This window comes from Lagopus leucura, unplaced genomic scaffold (assembly GCF_019238085.1).
Source record: "Lagopus leucura isolate 7727_CA_CO unplaced genomic scaffold, USGS_WTPT01 Super-Scaffold_650, whole genome shotgun sequence".
NCBI classification, from domain to species: domain Eukaryota; kingdom Metazoa; phylum Chordata; class Aves; order Galliformes; family Phasianidae; genus Lagopus; species Lagopus leucura.
The window spans coordinates 568,030-586,224 of record NW_024962253.1 but is presented as its reverse complement, the minus strand read 5'-3'; the positions used below and the strand labels follow the sequence as shown (position 1 = coordinate 586,224).

Below are 18,195 nucleotides of genomic sequence, written 5' to 3'. Positions count from 1 at the left end.
ATTAGCCCCGTGGTGACTTGCTGGGATGTTTAGAGAGTTTTTGGTTTTGCTAAGTGTTCCTGTGATTAAGAAAGCATCTCATGTGTGAGAATCACCAAGTCTCTCCTGCTAGGGCTTTAAAGTGACCCTGTGGCCCCAGTTCCTACCAGCAGATAGATCTCCATGCTTCCCAGTGATGCTTTTCTCTGGTGTGCCCTCCTGCTAGGCTATGAAGGTGGAAAAGTATGATGATGTCTTAGAGTCATGGTTTACTTGTCTTCCCTAAGAGTCACATTCCAGTGGACCATTTCCATGGAAAAGGAAAAATTCCTCTGGAAATTAGAAGCAGGTTTGCTGTGTCAGAGATCAGCTTATTAATCGGAATTATCTCTCGAGTCTGGCTGGTTCCCAGGTCTCTGAGTCATCCTGTCATTGAGGCATGCCCTCGGGATGGGGTGAGCTTCAGGTTCCATTGGGCTGTCCCAGCACCCACAGTGTGTGTCAGCAGGAGGATGGATGGATGGATGAGGAAGGATGGAGGCTGAGGTGCAATTTCACCTCCCCTTCAGGCTGTGAGTCTTAGAAATGGGGGAAAAAATGGGAAAACACCTCCTCATCTCTGCTGTATCTATTGTTTGGGGTAGGGAAGGCTTGGGATGAGAAAGGCAAGGAATTGAGCTATGCTCTAAGACCTGATTCACCTCCGTCCCAGCAGGATTCTGTGCTGCGGTCACATCTGACCAGCGGAGCCTGGACGGGGGCCAGCAGGGATCAGTCATTGCTGAAAAAGCTTACAAGGGATTTTGGAAGGGTTTGCTGGAGGGTCTGGCTGGGGAGAGGCCACATCTGTTCATACACATTTTCTGAAGATGCACGTGAAGATGGCAGCCAGGCTGGATGGACCTCTGGTGAGAGCTGGTGTGGGTGGACATGATGCTGAGCTTTGCAGGGGGTGACAGGTAGGGTCATGCGCTGAACCAGTGGGAAAACATACCTGGGGAAGAGAGATTAAAGATGATGAATCCTTGGGTTTCCGCTGGGCTGTAGCCACTGGGGAGGTTCGTGCAGACCTTGCTGTGGACAACGTGGTGGTTGTGGCAGTGGGTAGGAGGGTTGGATGTGGGGAGAAGGGCTGATGCTGAGAGCGTTTGGTGGGGTTTTGGAATCCACTCCAGGACTCCCCAGAGGCTGCCGGGCTCTGTCCTCTCCTCTCAATATGGAGAGGGCAGAAATAGAAACAGCATAATAAAAATGGTTACGGCCCCGCAGAGATTTCCTTATAGGGAGGGGTGGAAAAGTTTAGGGCTCCTTCATCTAATGAAATCCTGACGGTGGAAAGAAGGTTGTTTGGGCCTTTTCTATTTTACCCAAGCGTGAAAAGTGAATCCCTTATTTTCCAAGTGAAAACAAGGGATACCAAGCCTGGTTTACAAAATGATGCTGGAGACATACTAAGGGGCAGGGGCAGAGAAGCCACGAGCAGGCAGAGCTCCCCATACGCCACAGCAGCAGGGCTGGCTTAGCCCCTGGATCTCAACCCATTTTGGGGATGCTGCATAGCATTGTGCAGGCAGCCCCAAGTGCCTGGTTTTGGCACAGGGGTTTGGATTTGCCTGCAGAGCGCTTAAGAAGCAGTGTCCCCATGCAGGGCATGTCTCTGTGCTGAGAGGGTTGGCACAGTTGTGCTGGTTCAGCTGGTTCCTTTGCCTTCCTTTACTTTTACCAGCCATTTCCTTTGGGACTGTGCACTCCATTCTGCCCAGATCAATCCCTGGAGCTGGGACCTCACCAACTCCAATTTGATGGAGGTCAGTGCCTCTTGAATTCAGTGATGCCGTGAAGAGTGATTCAGACCTTGCCTTCCTGCAAAGGCAGCTAGAAAAAACAAAAAGGTGGCAGGGGGCTGTTGCATGGGGCAGCTGGAGCGTCACCCCGTGTCATGTCAAATTGCAACAGTGGAGCTGCAGAGCAGAAAGCTGTGCTGAAACAGCCCTGCGAAGGTCCCCTGGGGCTGGCCCAGCTGCCATGTCCCTGCTTTGCTTTGCGAAAGCCACTGTCACGCACGGCGCCTGGGCCAGCTGGCATCTCACCATACTTTCGTGCAGAGCTGGGACAGATCCTGAGCCCCTGGGGAAGTACGCAGGAGTCTGTCCTTCGCTTTCCATGAGTTTTGCCCAAGGCCCTATGTCTTAGGAGGAGCTAGTGGGCTGAACCAGCTCTTGCTCCATCGCCCTCTTGCAAGGGCCAACACCGAAACCCAGAGGGTTTGGCCACCCTCGGGCTGCTTTTGACTTTTAGCTCCTTGTGAGGCTCCCAGGAGGCTGCTTCACAGCTCCCCTGAGGCTGCTCTGTCCCATCAAAGCTTTGAGTTTCGCAGTCTTGCAGCTGGAGCGTGACAGCACTGGGGAAGCATCCTTTTCCCCTTGTCCATGCCTCATGTTCTTTTCATGTCCTCCAGCCAGAGTATTGCTTGTTGTCCTTGCACCCATGGCACTCAAAAATAACATGGGTGCATGGGGCTCTCCATGTGCAGCATTGCACTTTCCTGGGGCTCCTTGTAGCACAAGGAGCAGAATGCAGCCCCTCGCAGCAGTGCCAGGTGTGAACTCCAGAGGGGATGTGTTCCTGGAGCATCCTCTTGACAGTGGCTGCAAACTCCTCCTTGCTCCCTCCCTGGAGGTTGCATACAGGCACTGAGATCCCTGCAATTCTGACTGCTCCAGGAATGCCATGCAGTGCTCGGAGGTTTGGCTCCCAAGCAACCCAGGACGCTGGGCTGGGATGGAGACCTTCAGATAACTGTTAATGTTTATGCTGTGCCTGAGATGTAAAGATGAAGGGCATAAGGATGAAGGATGTGAGCAAGGCAAGGTCCGTGGATCTATTTTCACCTCTGAGATGCAGCTGGGACAGTGCTGGGACATTGTCTCCAGGCAGCGTCCCTCTGAGATGTGTCACTAGTGGGTTGACACATGGTGGAGCTGACATTAGCACCAGGCAGCTCCAGGACCAGACTCTGCCGGCTGTACATTTGCTTCCTCCAGTGCCTGGAAAGGTCCCTGCAAGCTACTTTCCTTGTGTTGCAGGGAGGGAGCAAATGGCTCCCCCCATTCTTTGCCTCATCAAGGGAAGGGTGGAGGGGAGATGAAGGAAACTTTTGCGGCCAGTTCTATGAATTTCCAATTAACAGCTCGCCTGTACTGAGTCTCACCACCACGAGAGAGGTTAATGCACCTAATGCTTGGAGAAACGATCCATTTTTCTTAGTAATTTAATAGCGTGGGCAGTCTACTGGCTGACAGAGATCCAGCAGCCAGCACTGAGGAGCCTGTGTGCCGGGCTGCAGCCCGTAACCACCTTCCCTGTGCGAAGGAGGAATGCTGACCTAATAGAAAAGACATTTAAACAGAAGTTTTAAAGAGCAGCACGGGTCGGACCAGTGTGCAAAGCTATTGGCTGCAACAGGCTGCATCGGCACAGTGCAGCACGGGGACGTCCCTGCCGGGAGCACCAGCAGCCGCCCACCGGGTAACATTGGGCAGCTGCTTCATTTGCAGGGGAAAAAGTGAAAAAAAAGGCAGTTTTTGGGAGGCCGGCACACGCTGTGAATTGAGGCTGGGTTCAGCACTCGGCTTGGGCTCTTGCCAGGCTGGAAAAGCCATGGCGTTTCATTCTGACATTTTCCAAATGAGACGTTTTGATTTTATTTTATTCCCCACCCCAAGGTAATGTTTGGAAGCCAAATTTAGCTCGATTTAATTCGAACCATTTTAAAAAAGTAAAACCGCTGAAAACTAAACAAGGCCTATCATTTAGAACAAAATGTTTTGGTTTTCATTTTCCTTTTGGCACGAAAGTTCAAAATGTGTTTTGTTGGTTGTATTTTTCTTTTTTTTCCATTCTCCTCTTGACCCACAAACAATTTTTTTTTTTTTTTCCACTCCTGGTTGTCTCCCAAGATGATGCTGTGCACAGAGCTTGGGCGCTTGGCATTGGGACTGCTGTCCCCAGCCGGATGACACGGCATGGAACGGGGGCTTCCGTGTGATACCCCGGGTTGGAGACCCAGCACTGCAGCTGGAGGGATTTTGGGAGCACATCCCATTGCCAGCACTGATTCAGACGGGAGCTCCTTGAAATGAGGGAGGCCCCATGACGGAGGAGGATTTGGGACTGTCCCCAGGATTCTGGGACCCAGCACCAGACTGTGCTTGGATGCATCCTTGGATTCAGGGAGCTGCAGGGAAGAGTGAGTGCTGGCATCGCCTTCTCCCCTTGTTTATTCAGGTTTAAAATTAATCTGGCCTTCCCCCGTTCTGGCTTGTACAAACACTGCGTGTCCCGGGGCGGGGAGCTCCCTTCAATGTGCTTTCCCCTGGCCCTGGGTGAGGTCCCCAGTGGGGTGCCGTGGGCTGGGGGTACAGCAGAGTGCCCACTCTTGCCATGGGTGCAGCATCCTACGGAGACGGAGCCTCCAGCCATAAACCAGGGCACGGTTAATCCTTTGGACAAACACTGCCCAAAGCCAGCTGCCAAAGGCAGTGGCCAGGAGGCTGTGTGCCTGGATCCGGCCCCTCTGGGCTGGGCGAGGGCAGGAGGTGCCAGTCATCCTCCTGACTGTACCAGCCCTGCTGCTGTCCTCCGCCCTCGGGGCCATGCCAAAACCCCCGCTCTGCACTCCCTGGCCTCGCCGGGAAGTCTCCAGGCTGCTGGCTGTCAAAGCATCGAGGAAGGGACAGACCTGAGCCAGAGGCGCGCGCTGCGATTCCCTGACTCATTCAGCACCTGATTTTATTTTTATTTTTTCCCTCTCCTCCCGGAGCAGCGCGCTGCATTCCACAGCAGTGCTTTTTATAGCCCCAAGCAGCAGCCTCGGCACGCTCCCGGCTGCATCCCCACCAGCTCTGTGTGGCAGGAACACCGTCCCTATGGCATTGCAGCGAGGGGAGAGCACGGGCAGCAGAGGAAGAGAATTAAACCTTAACCTGGAGCCACGCTCCTGTTCCGCAGAGGCGTTTAAAGAGCTGCATTAGTCACCCACGTGCCGGCAAGCGGAGGCGGACTGTCCGTGGCTCCGCGGCCCCGCTGTGTGTGTTAGGAGGTGATAGGAGGTTCCCGATGGGCACTTGAGGCCTCATCGCCCTCCCGTGGGGCAGACTGACAGCGCTCTCGTAGGCCGTGCATCCCTCTGTCCGACACGGGATGGGGATTTTGCACTGCCTGGGAGGGGGCGGCCAGCTAGCCAGCAGGGCAAGATCCTCCTCGCTCTGGGGACGGCTCCACGCGTGCTTTCTCCAGACGTGATTTCACTGCTGTAGGGAAGGCCTGCTGCCAAGGGACGGCCCCAGGCGCCCCAGCGGCTCCCGTTAGTCACTCAGAGGAGCCGGGGGCCGGGGCGTGCCGGGGTCCACACGTGGTGAGGGGATGGAGGCCCAGCAAGGCTGTGGTTTTGTTCTAGGGAGCCACCAGGGAAGGTGGAGGGAAGGAGGAGGAGGGGAGGGAGGGATGGGGGAGGCCGCCCGTTGTCCCCCTCCTCACTGCCACGTGGCCAGGAGCTGCCTGGGAAGGGGGCGGAGGGCAGTGGTGGTGCTGAGGAGCCAGGTGTGAGCAGGCAGGTGGGGACTGGATTGGGATGGCATCCTGGGCCGCTCCTCAAGGTGCTGGCTGCTGCCCTATGGAGCTGGGCGAGGCAATGAGAAGGTGCGGGATGTGCTGCAGGGGAACAGCATCCCTGGTGGGCACAGATCTGGGGAGGTGACCCCATGCGGTAGGTGTAGAAGGAGCCCCTCAAACTCACCCCAGAGGTCAAAGCCACCCCTCATGGCGTTGGATATCCTCACAGATCTGCACCAAGGGAAAAACTAGTGGGGGGCAACAAATCCTTGCCACCCCCAATCCTTATCTCTCCTTCTGCTCTGCTAGTAAACACCAGAGCCAGGCACGATGCCTTGTGGTGTGAGCAGACACCCTTAATCTGCTTCTCCTTCACCTCGAGGGACACAATACCAAAAGGTGACCTGCAGGCAGCACCAGGAATGGCAGGGTTGGTATGTGCATGGGTGGTTTCATGAGAAAGGTGAGCTCAAGTTTTAACACTGTGACAGGGTCTGCAGGGGTGCTTCAAAAGCCGTGTCATTCCACAGTCTCTGTGTCTGCTGAGTGCCTCAAGCATTGTTGAAGAGAGTTGTGCCAAGTGCCATAGGTTTGCCTCAGCCAGAGGTTCCTCAGTGTGCCCCAGCCAGCACGGTGCTGTGTCCCATGCCTCAGCATCTGCTTCAGGACTTCAGGGGGTTGGGATTACTCCAGCAGCACCCCATCTGGTCCCTCGTGCAGCTGATGGTGAGCACAGGGGTGGCCCAGATGGATGCTCAGGGCATAGTGCTGTCCCCACCACTACCCCAGGACATGCTGAAGGCCATGGCTGTGTGCCGGGGCTGCTGCCGCAGAGCCGCTCGCGAGCCGGCCAGGTGCCGAGCATGCCGGGAGAGGGGAAAGCCTCAGAGACTCGTTCTGAAACAAGGCTGCCCTTTTATTCTCCTTTATGACTGTGTTTTAATATCCACAAACACCCCTCCCTCCCCGGGCTGCTGCCAGCAGAGCCTGCATCGCTTGCACTTGGCCGACCGAAAAACCCCAGCCAAGCCCAGGGCCTCAGAGCAGGAGGGAGTATTATTTTCCCCCTCCTTTTTAATATATGTTTTCTGTAGCTCTAATTGGATGGGATTGAACCCCAGCCAAGGCAAACACACCTGAGGGAGGCTTGACTTGCAGACCCCATCTGCTGTGCCAGAGGCTCTGCTCTCCACACAGCCGCTGCCTGGCCCCTTTATAGGGAGGGGATTGCCTTTGAGGGGGGACCACGCAGGAGCCCTTGCACAGGAGGAGAAAGCAGTGCAGCACTGCACCGGCAAGGCTGCCCGGGAGATGGTGCAGAGCTGGGGGGGCAGCAGGCAGCTGCAGGGGACCCCCCTTCCACGGCATGACCCCCGCCTCACCCGGAGTCGAGGTACTTCCCTGCTTCTGTGTTGGCAGTGGTGTGGGACATTGAACCTATGGGGATGGTGGAGTGGGTGCTGGCCTTCCTGGGGTGACCGTGTGGGTGATTCAAGGGGTTGCAGCCTCTCTAGAGCCTTCTGTGCATCCAGGGGAGAGTCATGGCAGTGGGGTGAGGATGCAGGGTGTCCCTATTGTGCCCGGATATTTCTTGGGCTGCAGGACCACCTACCCAGTGACGCCCATACAGGGAGTGTTTGGGAAAATGAGGAGGGGACATTTGTGTGCCAGGCCACCACAATGGCTTGTACTGACAGACAAATCCCAGCCTGGTGTTTGTTTAGCACTCTGGTTCCCTGGTTGATAGGCTTCTCTTGGGTGGGCTTTTCAGCTTAACTCACTGCCTTTGTTTCACGGCCATCCTGGTGTCCCCATGGCTGGGTGGCTGAGCTGCACAGCGAGGTCTCACACCATGTCTGTGCCAAACAAGCTGGGGAATCTCTTGGGGGTCTCTGCTTGCCCATGCTCTAATTCTTGGGATTAAATCTCAGTTCCAAACAGGGAATGGGGGGCACACCCCAACCATGTGCTGTGGGCCACCTCTGGGTGTCACCCACTATGGCCCATCCAGGAGGAGCTCCCCTCATCCTCTTGGTGTGCAACCCCTCCTTGTGCAGGGGACAAAGCAGGGTTCCTGCTCCATCCACAGGGAAGGATGCAGCATGGCATCCGCTCCTGCTCCCTCTGTGGCGAACAGGCAAGCATGGAGCAGACATTACCTGTTGCAAAATGCTGCAGAAAATCGCTCCATCATTAAGACACAAAAAGCTGGATCCATCTCCGTGGATGGGGAGCTGGATGGATTCTTCCAGGTGGTAGGCTGGGCAGGAGGGATTTGCACAGGCTGGGTCACGTCTGCCTTCCTCCCCCAGCAGGATTCCAGGTTTTCCATGCATGGGTATTTTGGGGTGCAGTGGCTGCAGATGGAGACAGGCTGCAGAGAAGGGCAGCTCAAGTATTTCACGAAGGATTTCAGAGCTGTCCTGGCCTCAAGTCAAGACAGGCTGAAATGGGAACATTTCGAAATTCTTTTGGATAAGGAAAATTCCACGGGCAGCCCCCCTCCAAAGAAAGTTTGGGATGGTTGAAATGTTTGGAGAGAGAGGCTGCTTGCTTTTGTTTACTCTGAACTATAACTTTTCAGGGGGGTGGAAAACAAAAAAAAAGGAGAAAAGGAGACAATGGGAGCTTGTAAACAGAGCTGTCCCCAAGTGGGGCCAAGGCATCCCTCCAGCAGTGTGGAAGGAGATGTGTCAGCACGCTCCCAACTTTGCCCTGCTATCCCCCTGCTCGGATACACTCACACTCAATCTTTCAGGAGCACTTTCTTTTTTTTTTTCTCTCCCCCAGCACGAAGTGATCCAGCCGGTGTTTTTCCAACCTTCTCAACTCACAGCCCCCCCACCCTCTAGCCCTGCTCTGTAGCCCCCTGTCCTTGGCAGCGGCTTCCTCCTTGTGTACTTTCCAGCGTCACTGCTGCGCCATGATTGCCCATGCCAGTAGGAGGTGACAATTAATCAGTGCAGCTGCAGGGAAGCGTTCTTCCCACTCTGCTGCATTGGCTGTGTGAGCAAAGGGGTGCAACTTCGGGTGTCCCACCATGCAGGGACATTGGAGCCACAGCGGTGCAGTTAATGAGCTTGTAGTGGCTTTATTTGGCTGCCCAGATGTCCCCTAAAGACACCTGAAATCCCCTTCCAGCCCAGAAGGGATTTTGTTTTGCAGGAGAGTGACAGCAAATTGCTAGCTGCAGGAGTATTTGAGCCATTGAAATGAAACGCTAGCAGCTCCTGAAAGCAGGCAGTAACAGTGAAATGTTTATTTTGGACCTGCCGCCCTGCGGTGTCTTGGCTGACCCGAGTGCCTTCGTGCCTTACAGATGGCATTGCGCCCAGTTGCTCCCAGACACTGCTGAGCCCCCTACCATTGGACGGCATGGGGCTGTGTTGTGCACTGCGAGGCCCCTGTTGCCCCTGCTTCAGGCTGGAGTTCACCAGGAGCAGCCTGATCAGCCCCAGCACTAAGGTGCTGCACTTGGAATGGGGAACTCACATATGTGTAAATGTAGGGATGTGCATGCACTTAATTAGAGCTTCAGCTTTTGCCCCTCTGCACTTGCTCCATGGACTTTTAATTGGGACCAGGCACTGCTTGGGGAACACACTGGATGGACTGCACAGCAGAGCTCTTCCACATTCTAAAGGAAAGCTTGTTGTACAGCTTCCAGCACCCAAATTCATTCTGCAGCAGAGAAATGTCCCAAATCTGAAACTCTCTTGGGACAGGAGAAAACATTCCCTCCCTGCCTTTATCCTGCCAAGGTCCCTTCAAGCCAGAGCCCAGTAGGTCACACTCCTGCCTATGGCCCAGCTATCCCCATGGGTACCACCCCCCATGGCTCCATCCCTTGCCCTCTGCAAGCCAGCTGTCTTTGCAGCCAGAAGATTATTTTTAGGAATTTCTCCAGCGTGCGGCTTAGGGCGAGGTGGGGGAGAGGGGGAGGGGAGCCTGGTGTTGGGGGCTCCTCTTGCCCCCCCACTCCGAATAAAATGCTGCCAGCTGGCAGGGCTTGGGGCTGCTGGCTGCTAACAGAGCTCTTGCTGTTTGGCCTCTGCTGATGCTTCAGGTTACAGCCGGGAGTCAGAGACTTCTCCTTCCGCGGGATGGGGCAGGGGAGGGTACGGGCGAGGGGCCGGGCGGAAATCGCAGCTCTGGAGGGGGGAGTTTCCCAGGGTCGGTGCAGAGAGCCGCCCGGCATCGAAGCTGCCGCGATGCCGAGGTTTGGGCCCCCAAGCACTGGGTCTTGCTAGTGGCTGCCGGCCCACAAAGGAACGAGGTGCAAGGGGTGGTCCCTGGGTGTGGGGTTTGGGTTTGGGCATCGGCAAGGCTGTGGGTGGTGGGGCATGGATGGGTCTGGGGGGCTTTTAGTGAGTTGGCTGGGGATGGGAATTCGGGATGAGCGCGGAGCAGAACCCTTTCTCCTGGCCGTGCTGGATTTAACCCTGTGTTTGGGCTGCTGTGTTTGGGGTGCGTAATGCACATTTGGGCTGTGCTGAGTCTAAGCTTACATTTGGGCTGAGCAGTGGTCGCTGGACCACACCGTTCTCCCAGGAGAAGCCTGCATCAGGTTTTACTGCTTTGTTCAGGGTTACTCCCACAGTGGGTGCCGTGCTGAGTGCAGGACTGTGTATGTGTATGCAAAGAGGTGAAAAGGGAAACAACACTGAGGACACTGCACCTATGGGTGTGTCCTCACCCTATGGGTGTGCAGTGTCCTCAGTGAGGCATGAGATGAGCAGGAGTCACTCCTTGGCCTTGAAAAGATGTTAGCAAGAAGGTACTGCAGGCTATGCTAGCAATCTTGTAGCTGCATACAGCCCTGGTGGCCCCTAACACAGCAGAGGACGAACCTCCCTTTGCACCGGCACTCAGTGTTCAGATGCTTGCAGGCATGTTGCAGCTTGGTGGGTGCTTGCAGTGTGCTCTCCAGGTGCCCCAGGATTTTCCTCCTTACTCTCAGACTTCAGTGAAAGAATGAATACAAATAAAAAGCGCTGAAAATGAGTGCATGGCAGTTGCTTCCCGAATGGTGAGATACAGAGGTAGAGTTCAAGATGCAGGATACAGCGCCTTGCAGCCATACAAGGCATTGCAGGAGGCAGCAGGGTTGATGTGTTTGCTGCAGGTATGTGCCACCTCCAATTCATGTTGTTGGGTACACAAATCACCAGCAGCTTTTCGCTTACCTGGAGAGAAGATGGTGCCAGATGTGCAGGACTAGGATGCTGCCGGCTTTCTGGGCAGGGCACCAGCCCCATCACTGGTGAAGTCCACACTGCAGCTCCTCAGAACTTTGGCAGGGCAGCAGGACAAAGGGGGGGTTAGCAAGGCACTCCCTCCCAACCCTGAAGGAAAGCAAACTGAAGAGGGAAATTCCTGCTGCTTCCAAGTGCCGCCGCCCTTGGCCACCGGACTGGTTTCCCACAGCGGGCACTGGCAGGGAGCAGGGCTGGGCAGAGGGGCAGGGATGCTCCAGCACAGGCGCAAGAGCACAGCACTATGGCATGGCCACGGCACCACTGTCACACCTTTTCCACTGCAGATCGGCATTCTGTAGGTAGTTGACTCCAGCAGAGCAGAGCTGCCAAATGCTGTTGGTTTTATTTTCCTCCATTTCAGCAGCGCTGCCCCAGACCACCCTGGGGGAGGCTTGGAGGCAGTGCGGGTTTGCGTGCTCAGTTGGGATCACCCTGTGTTCCTGTGGCACCCTCTGCATGTGTCCCCCCTGGCTCTGCATGTGTCTCTTTCTCTTGGAAGAGCAACATCAAATGAAACAAAGTTAAAAAAAAAATAATAACCACTGTCATTCAAAGTGCCAAGTGCAATGGAAAGTTTGCGTTCCCCAGGAATCTGTGCCCAGCTCTGCCAGGCCACCATGGGTCATAGCACAGTGTGTCTGTGCCGAGGGGACTGTCACATCCCGCATGTGCATCAGAGCTGTGTGACTGATTCGGGGGCAGGATGTCTTGGCCCGCAGTGCATATGTCTCAGAGGGATGCTACTGGAAGGAGCTCACAGCAGACAGAAGGACAGCAGCGTGGTGTGGGATGGAGGATCCTTGCATTTCTAGCTGGCGCCTGAGTGTAAAAAAAGGCATCTCGTGCAGCAGGAGCAGCATCCGGCATTGTGAGGCTGAGCCACCACCCCTGACCCGGCCACAGCGGTCAACATGCACTGACAGGGAGCAGCCCGCAGGGAGCAAGAAATGCTCTGATTGTTCCCTCTGGTTTGGCTCCAGGCCACTGCGCCGGGACTCCCTGTCCCCAGCTGTGTCACTGCTGGTGCAGACACAGAGGGATGCTTTCTCTGCCTGTGTGGGGTCCATGAGATAGCAGCTTGGCTGAGGGAAGCAGCCTACTGTACAGATGTGTGGGCATCCGTTTGCATGCGTTTTAACTTCAGTGCAGGATTTCGATAGCAGAAAACCAGGACGTCATTTCTCGACAGATTGCGCTGAGCAGCTGGAGACCTTTCACACCTCACACCAGCCTGCAGGTCTTCCTCTTTTCTGCGGCTGCTGCCTGCTGTGGGACAGTTCTATGGATGCTGCTTCATTGTGTGGGGGTTTTTGCTCTTGGCCATTCAGTTGCAGAGCAGGGATTGCGCTGCATCCCATCTCTTTAGGATGTTCAGCTGTGGCCAGACTCTGGCAGTAGGCAGGAAGGTCACAAGGAACAGGACAATCAGGAGAAGAACTTGTTTTACTTTAATACATTTTGTGTTTGTCCACACTAGTGCACTCTCCCTTATCCCTGATCCCCCCAGCACCATCCGTTAATTCTGGCCCATGTGGTGCTTGGAGTTATTTTGGGTTGCTGCTTTTTAAGTGTATTTAAAGTCTTTTTTCCATCACTGAAATATTTTACTTCTAGGCCTAGTATTCCCAGTCAGTATCAGTTACCAGCATAGTTTTGGCAGAGTGCTTTTAACTGATGTTTCTTGGGAACGTTTCTCCATGTGGTTTAGTAGGAAAAGCTTATGACAGTCTCATGAAGTTATTTATGTGTGGGCTTGCGTTGGAGGCTGCCTGGTGGGTGGAGGATGGGAAACAGCAGCTTCTTCAGGTGTCCGGAGCATCATGATGTGCCGCAGGGACATCAAGAGTATGATGCAGGGTCACCATGGTATGATGGAGAGACATCATGGTGTGATGGAGGAGCACCACGGGGTGATTCAGGAGCACCATGTTGTGATGTGGGATTACCTTGGTGTGAGGCATGAGAGCTATGGTTCAATGCAATAGCAATACATGCCTTTCCTTTTCATAAGACGAACCTAGAGGCCAGCTCCCCACCTCACTGGATATTAGCACATTAGCTCATTTATTTCATTTCTCATAACTCCAGTGTTATGTGGTTTGATGTGCAAAGATGATTGCAGTTTTCTGGGCTCAAGGTGAGCAGCAGCATCCCCAGATTGCTGTACTGGAGACTGGCCTCCTGTTTGCAGAATGGACACAGTCAGCTGCTCTGTGGCACCTTTCCAGGGCTGGGATATTCCCCTCCAAGCTGTCAGCCTGGGTGACTCAGCAGGACACGGATTCACACTCATGGGGCTGCAGCTTGCACCTGCCCCTGTGCCTGGGGTTGGCAGAGAGTTTGCTGCAGCCCCTGTAGCAGTACTGGAGAGAGTGAACAACCCTGCCCGATAGTGACTGCCCCTTGTTATCGGACAGGCAGCAGGAGGCATTCCAGGGAAAAAATAATTCATCTGTTTCTATGCCTGTTCAGGCCAGGACTGTAATAGACAGGACAGTGCTGTCTGGAAGGGATGGAGTGCTGGCCAGGATGGATGGGGTGATGCTGGCTGGGATTCGTAGGACACTGTAGGCAGGAATAGACATGTTGGGGTAATGCTGACTGCAAAAGCCAGAGTGATACTGACTGCACTGTGGTGCAATCCCCTTTGATCCCTCCTTAGTCCTTTCCCTCTTCAGCTGCACCATCACAGTTCTACGGACCACCCTGGTTCACTCACAGATCTGGGAGACAGCCAAGGCTCTCAGCACAGGGCTGCAGCAGCAAAGAACCCTTGATCCATCCACTTCATGCAGCCCTGATCTCTTGATGGATGTTTGCCTATCACATTCTCATTCCAAGCATGGCGATTGCTTATGCTGGCTACAAATGTGAGAGTGGCACAGTCCGCAGCAGGACAGGGCAAAGCAATGGGACAGGGTACAGGGATGCAGTTGCTGACACTCTCTGCTTCCCCCAGATGCACAGTCACATCCGAGGCCTGGGCAGGGTGATGGTATTCCTCGCAGCAGCTTTGGCATCAGCCTCCCTCACGATCCCCGAGGGCTGGGGAGGGGAAGGTAAGCAAAACAGAGTTCCTGTGGCGTGGGGACATTGGGATATCCTCAAAATGGGCAAGGACCAAGCAGTGTGAGTGCCTGCCCTGCAGATGTCTCTCCTTCCCCAAATTCATCTGTAAAGAGTTGGGTTTCCTCTTCCACCACCCACTGCCCAGCCCCAGCCAGGACCAATCCCTCCAGCTCCCCAGTGCAGCAGGACCCAGGGTGACCCCCTCTGTGTGCCCCTGCAGGTGTGCAGTACAGCCAGCTGGGGACGGACGTGACCCTGTCGTGCATCGGTGCCCGCACTGGGTAGGTGTCTTATGTGCACACTGTGGGATGGTTTAATGGATGAGCTCTAAAAAAGCAGGAGCAAAGCCAATGTCTCCGTCCCTAATTTTGCCCATCCTTTGGCTCTGCGTGCTGCAGCTCACAGGGTGTCCCAATCCCCTAACACCCTATCTCTCTCCCCTAAAGCTCAATGGTCCAATGGAGACGAGATGGGGCTGTGGCACTGCCAGAGGGCTCAGCCATCCATCAGGAAGCCCTGGTGCTGCCACATGCCAGCTTGGCTGCTGCTGGGACTTACAGCTGCCACGACGAGGACGGCAGCCTCCTGCATACCGTGTCCCTGCAGCTGGGCCGTAAGTAGCATGTCCGTTGGTTGGGTGACATGGGGGTGCCACAGGGGGATGACACATGGGTTCCTATGTGCTGACTCTGTTGCAGGGTGGGAGACCCTTTGTGGGGACCCCTCACTGACAGTCTCCTCCCCCCGGGCTCCAGATCTGCCGGGGGTCCCCTTTGTGTCCTGCAGAGCATCTGATTACGAGAACTTCTCCTGCTCTTGGACCTCCAGCCTCGAGACCTTCCTCCCAACCAGATACATCACTACCTATAGGTGAGGGCTTCGGGTTGAGCCTTCCCAGGCTTAACCCTCACATCCTGCCTGCACTCTGACCTTCACCCTGGATTCATATCCAGTCTCACAACACAGCAGCCAAGGAGCCAGCTGTTTCCAGGAGCACAGCACTGAGCATGTGGTTGTTCAGAAAGGGGCCCCTGAGCAGCACTGGGGGCCAGCACAGGCAGGCTCCCTCTTTTGCAGTGCTGGAGGGGGTGGAGAAGAGAAGCAGGTTGTCTGCAAGCTGCCGAGTGCTTCAGTATGCTTCAAGATGAAAGGAGTTAGGGAAACAACGCTGCTTCTAATTATCACGGCAGGCCAAATTATGGGACTGCTTTGAAGTCAGCCAGATTCTATAAAAGCCTGCAGCAGGGCTCTGCTCCACAACATGCAGGCACAGCGGGGATGCAGGGCTCACCTCTGGGTGTGTAGGCACAGCATGGAGAGGGTGGTTGGAGCTGGAGCTGTGTGGAGCTGGCAGTGAGAGTGGTGGGGCTCAATGTTGATGCATACAGTGAGAGCAGAGCCAGCTGCTGGGGAATGGAAAATAACACTGCATCCCTGCAGGGCTGCTTTTGTTAGTGTCTCTGTGTGCTTGCCGCTGCTGCTTGGTGAATTTATCCTGAGACCCCCGGTTCCCTGCTGGTGGGACTGGGCATAATGTTACTGCTTGTCCCTGTGCCATGGTGCCCAGTGAGCTGCAAGCTGGGAGTGGGGTGCGGCAGAGCATCTGGTGCAGAGACCTCTGTCCCTTCTCTGAGTCATGTTTGGGTTGGCTTCATGCTGTCCCCCGTCTTCCTGCCCTCACCATTTGCTTTTCCTGTCTCCACTGCAGGAAGAAGTCACTGACAGGAGAAGAGAAGCGAAGGTAGGGTGCATTCCCACCTGACTCTCCATTCCAAATGCTCTGCCTATGTCCTCCTGGTCCTGGAGGCAAGGGCTGAGGGGTCCGTGAGGAAACATGAGGCTTGTGGGGGTTGTGGGGGTCATATGGGGGATAATGGGAGCTGCCCAGACCCTGCTGAAGCTGTAAAAGAGTCTGCCTCCTCCATGGAGTTCCTGGCATGTTGGGGGAACATATCACCATCCCACCTCTTTGTCCTGCAGGAACAAGAGCGGGCACGTGGGGCCATGCCTGCAGGACCCAGCACGCACGGGCACCTGCACCGTTCACCGGTCAGAGTTCTGGAGTTCCTACCGGTTGAACATCACTGAGGTGAACCCACTGGGCTCCAGCTTCCGCCTTCTAGATGTCACCATGCAGGCCATCAGTGAGTGCCTGTCCCCCTGCCTGCCCACCCAGCTATCCACATGGCATAGCAGAAGGGTGACACAGTGTGATGGAGCATCCCTGTCCCCTCCCACGCAGTTAAGCCGGACCCTCCGGAGGGCTTGGTGGTGGAACCTGTCCCCCTCGCCCCTAGGAGGCTTCATGTCAGCTGGAAGTACCCCGCATCCTGGCCCAAGGAGCCCCACTTCCAGCTGCGGTTTCGCCTCCAGTACCGCCCCGTCATCCACCGCTCCTGGTCTGTGGTAAGCAGAGGCCAGGAGGGGTTTCACAGTGAGGTGGTGGCCTCCTGTAGGGGTGTTCATATGCCCAGTGTCTTCTGCTGCACAGGTGGAGACGGTGAACCTGTCTGAGGTGATCACAGATGCTTTTGCGGGGCTGGAGCATGTGGTGCAAGTGAGCGCGAAGGATTTCCTGGATGCGGGGAATTGGAGCGAATGGAGCGCAGAGGCACGGGCCACGCCAGTCAGAGGTCTGGGACTGGGGTCTTACTGACTGGCAGCATCCCTCCCATAGCCTCTCCAGCACTCGGCACCTCTGTAGCCCCTTTCCATCCTTTGGGTGTCACTGGGGCAAGCCCTAGCTCCTGGGGCCCCTTCAGGTTGCCCAGAAACTGGTTCCACAATAGGAAGCAGAAAAGCAACTCCCAGACAATTGAAAATCATGGCAGGGTGTGATTTGGGAATTGCCCCTGCCATGGCCTTCAGGGCACCCTTGGTCTACCAGGACCCTGTGGCCCAGGGCACCTTCCTTACTCCTCCCTGCCATGCTGCTCATGATTTGGGGTGGACTAATTCCCAGCCCTTTTGCTTTAATAGACCCAGCCACCATGGTGAGTGAAGAAACCACTACAGACGTCAGCCTGGGAAGCCTGGCTGAGGAGCCTTCACAGGCACCCAACCCTGAGCCCATCAGTGAGTAGAGCTGGGGGCTGTGGGGTGGGAGCAGGCCCCAAAGCCTGGCTGCAAGGTCCTTTCTGAGTGCCAGAGGCTGTCACAGTTTTCTGTCCCAGACCGTAGTGACCCCCTGGAGAATACAACCATCCTGGTCTCCCTTGGGATCTTTGCCTTCTTTGTCCTGGCTGCCGTTCTCGTCATCGCCATACTCATCTGGTAGGTTGGATTTAGTCCTGACTGCTCAGCATTGGTGTCCCATGGTGCTCTGTGCTGTAGCCACAACACAACTGGGCACAGCTGGATAGGGGTGCACCGTGGAGGCACTCCAGCAGTGCCGGTGCCCAAGGTGGGTTTCTCAGGGTTCTCAACCACTGTTGGTCTGTCTGCAGGCTCCGTGTGAGGAAGCACAGCAAGGATGAGACCAAACCCCACAACTTCCTGGTTGCTGCCACCCACTTGAAGGCTCTGCCAAGTGAGTGTTGGAGTAGAGGGGCATGAGGCCAACAGGTCAGGAAAAGGCTCAGGGCAGAACCTCTGACGCTCTGCCTTCTTTCTCCAAAGGAACCCAGATCCTGCCATGAGCCACAGCTGACCCTGCTCTGTGCATCCGCTCACCATGTATGGGACATAGCACCACTGTTGGCCCCAAGGGCTCCATGTCACGCAGCCTCGGGCATTGCCCCCAGCACCTCCAGGGTGCGGGATGGACCCTATGGACAGAAGCTGCGCTCCCAGGATCTCTGGGCTTCCTGTGCCTGTCAGGAGCGGCTGGACTCATGGGGATGGGGCACCGAGCCAGCCCCTCATCACCTCGTCATGCCGCCTCCATGGGGATCATGGGCACAGGCTCCTCCCAGGGGTGCTGGGCATCGGTGACCGCTGCGCCCCTCACCAGCTGTCAGCAGACAGAAGGGAACCCTCCTTCTGTAATCTCAATAAAGAGGGTAGTGTTTTCACTGCCCAGAAAGACCCCTTTGCACCAGATGCTGGGCAGGAGAAGCAGTGCCAGCTTGGTGACCCTCACTCTGTTCAGCTTTTGCTGAATGCCAGCAGAGGACAGAACCCTCTACAGAGCCCCCCGCTTGGTGTGTGCTGCCTGCCCCCCCTTACCTCACCTTGACACAGCCCCCATAATTGCTTCCATGTGTTGGCACCTCCTAGCCCCAGTACTCTACGCCAGTGGCGTCATGCCCAACCAGATCCATATGAGGCTGAGTGG

The 18,195-nt window shown here is 55.6% G+C and overlaps 1 protein-coding gene across 3 annotated transcripts; it reads left to right on the top strand.

Moving 5' to 3' along the window:
• The first annotated feature begins 691 nt into the window (after window positions 1-691).
• Window positions 692-17,984, top strand: IL11RA (interleukin 11 receptor subunit alpha). 3 transcript variants are annotated; one of them, XM_042862345.1, is made up of 13 exons: window positions 696-887; window positions 13,810-13,909; window positions 14,140-14,200; window positions 14,366-14,532; window positions 14,618-14,789; window positions 15,628-15,660; window positions 15,900-16,063; window positions 16,162-16,325; window positions 16,411-16,552; window positions 16,899-16,994; window positions 17,093-17,192; window positions 17,366-17,448; window positions 17,538-17,984. In XM_042862345.1, exons 1-13 carry the CDS (start codon window positions 849-851, stop codon window positions 17,555-17,557), a joined length of 1,341 nt encoding a protein of 446 aa, XP_042718279.1. In that variant the 5' UTR covers window positions 696-848; the 3' UTR covers window positions 17,558-17,984. The 3 variants fall into 3 exon arrangements, with proteins under 3 accessions (XP_042718281.1, XP_042718279.1, XP_042718280.1); XM_042862346.1 differs by having other exon boundaries at window positions 699-887; window positions 14,675-14,789; XM_042862347.1 differs by lacking the exons at window positions 16,162-16,325; window positions 16,411-16,552 and having other exon boundaries at window positions 692-887.
• The last annotated feature ends 211 nt before the right edge of the window (window positions 17,985-18,195 follow it).